Source organism: Perkinsus marinus (genome assembly GCF_000006405.1).
Source record: "Perkinsus marinus ATCC 50983 genomic scaffold scf_1104296965978, whole genome shotgun sequence".
Classification (NCBI taxonomy): Eukaryota; Perkinsozoa; order Perkinsida; family Perkinsidae; genus Perkinsus; species Perkinsus marinus.
The window spans coordinates 1-1,516 of NW_003204127.1; the positions used below are offsets into that span (position 1 = coordinate 1).

The 1,516-nt window shown below is 49.9% G+C and overlaps 1 protein-coding gene across 1 annotated transcript; it reads right to left on the bottom strand.

The window, feature by feature from the left end:
- Window positions 1-126: 126 nt before the first annotated feature.
- Window positions 127-358, bottom strand: Pmar_PMAR005968 (hypothetical protein; the record flags this gene model as incomplete). The annotated part of the gene is made up of 1 exon (XM_002769330.1): window positions 127-358. A coding segment is annotated over one exon (232 nt), but the record flags the coding sequence as incomplete, so codon positions are not given.
- Between the last annotated feature and the right edge of the window lie 1,158 nt (window positions 359-1,516).

A 1,516-nucleotide genomic window follows, 5' to 3' on the forward strand; every position in this document is an offset into this window, starting at 1 on the left:
CCTTGCTCGCTGGCATGACTTCGCCTGATACTCCCACAGCTCGGATAGCATGATTTCCATCCGGTTTTAGCCATTGGACAGCTGAGCCGAGAGCTTGGAGGATATCGGGTTTGGCATAGTTATAACCGGCTCCAGAATCCAGAACCGCTTTGATGGTTCTAGAGTTAGAACCACTACCGATGATAAGCTCTGTGCAGACGGGACCTGACCGATCGAACCGAAGGGTGTCCTTCGCGATCTGCTGGATGTGGAAGGTCATGTCTGATGCAGTTTTGGAGCGATTGATAGGAGTAGTTGCTTCAAGAGGTATAACCGTGAGGTCCAGCTTGAAAACTACGTTGGTAACACCCTCAACCATAGAGCGGTGAACCACATTGTTGACCTTTGGAGATGAGCACATGCCAGAACGGTGCTCCTTCGAGCCACACCTTTCACAAGAGATGGTGCCACTCTTCAGTAGCTTGCAGCGCGACGTAGAATGCCGGAAGCTCCCACATCTGCAGCGTTGGTTTTCCTTGTGGGGATGGTCCGCATCGCAGTCAATAGTCCGATGATCGCTGCTGAAGCACCGGAAGCATGTGGCCTTCTTTCGGGATTGTTGGTCGGTAGCGGGACTCCTAGACGGTTGGGTCTTCGAGCTCATCGACGGCTTATCAACTTCTTGCTTAATTGTAGGCGTTGGTGTACTTGAAGTGCCGACATGGAAGGCAGGCCACGGGGGAGGTTGTACAGACTGTTGCTCTTGTCGGGTTTGCGGTACTTGGCGACTATGACCCAGAGAGAGAGCCTTCTCTTTCACTCTTCTGATCACCTCCTGAAGGTCTTCGTAGGTAATGGTCTCGATGGTTCTAGAAGCTTCATCAAGAGTAGATTTCACCTTCTCGTACCACCAGTCATTATAGGGCTCGTTCAAATTGGCACGGACAGCTGAGTTGATGTGGAATGCGTGGATTTGAGCACCAGGACAGCCATCGCCTTGTGTGACTTCTCGTAGGGCTTCACGGATGCTATCAAAATAGGAAATATATCAGTGTTGCCCTGCTTTTCACCAAGTATTTTCCGTATGAGAGCTGTAACATAAGCGGCCTTGTTGTGGTACTTGTTCAGATATACGGTAATAGCCCTCCATAGGTCTCTATGATAAGAGTAAGTATTAGTATCTCTGCTGACCGTAGAGCTCTTCAGATACGAGTCCTTGATGTCACCGGAAAGATCTCCCGTAAGAGCACTGGAGTGTAATGCTCTCACAGCTTCTGGGCTATCGATAGTTCTCCATTCTTGTTGGATATGTTTGTTCCACTCTCTCAATAAGGTTGTCAAGGCGACGCGTGGATCTTCGCCGCCCATGAATGCTTTATAGCCTTTCCTCCTCCAGCTGTCGCCCAAATCGTTAGCGCCCTTCTTGATGGCTCGCAATTCCACTTCGGTGATCTTGTCATTCGATGCCTCCCTCGATACTAGGACTTCGCTCGGATATATCCGACGAGTATCACCCCTTGAATGAGATAGAGGGTAT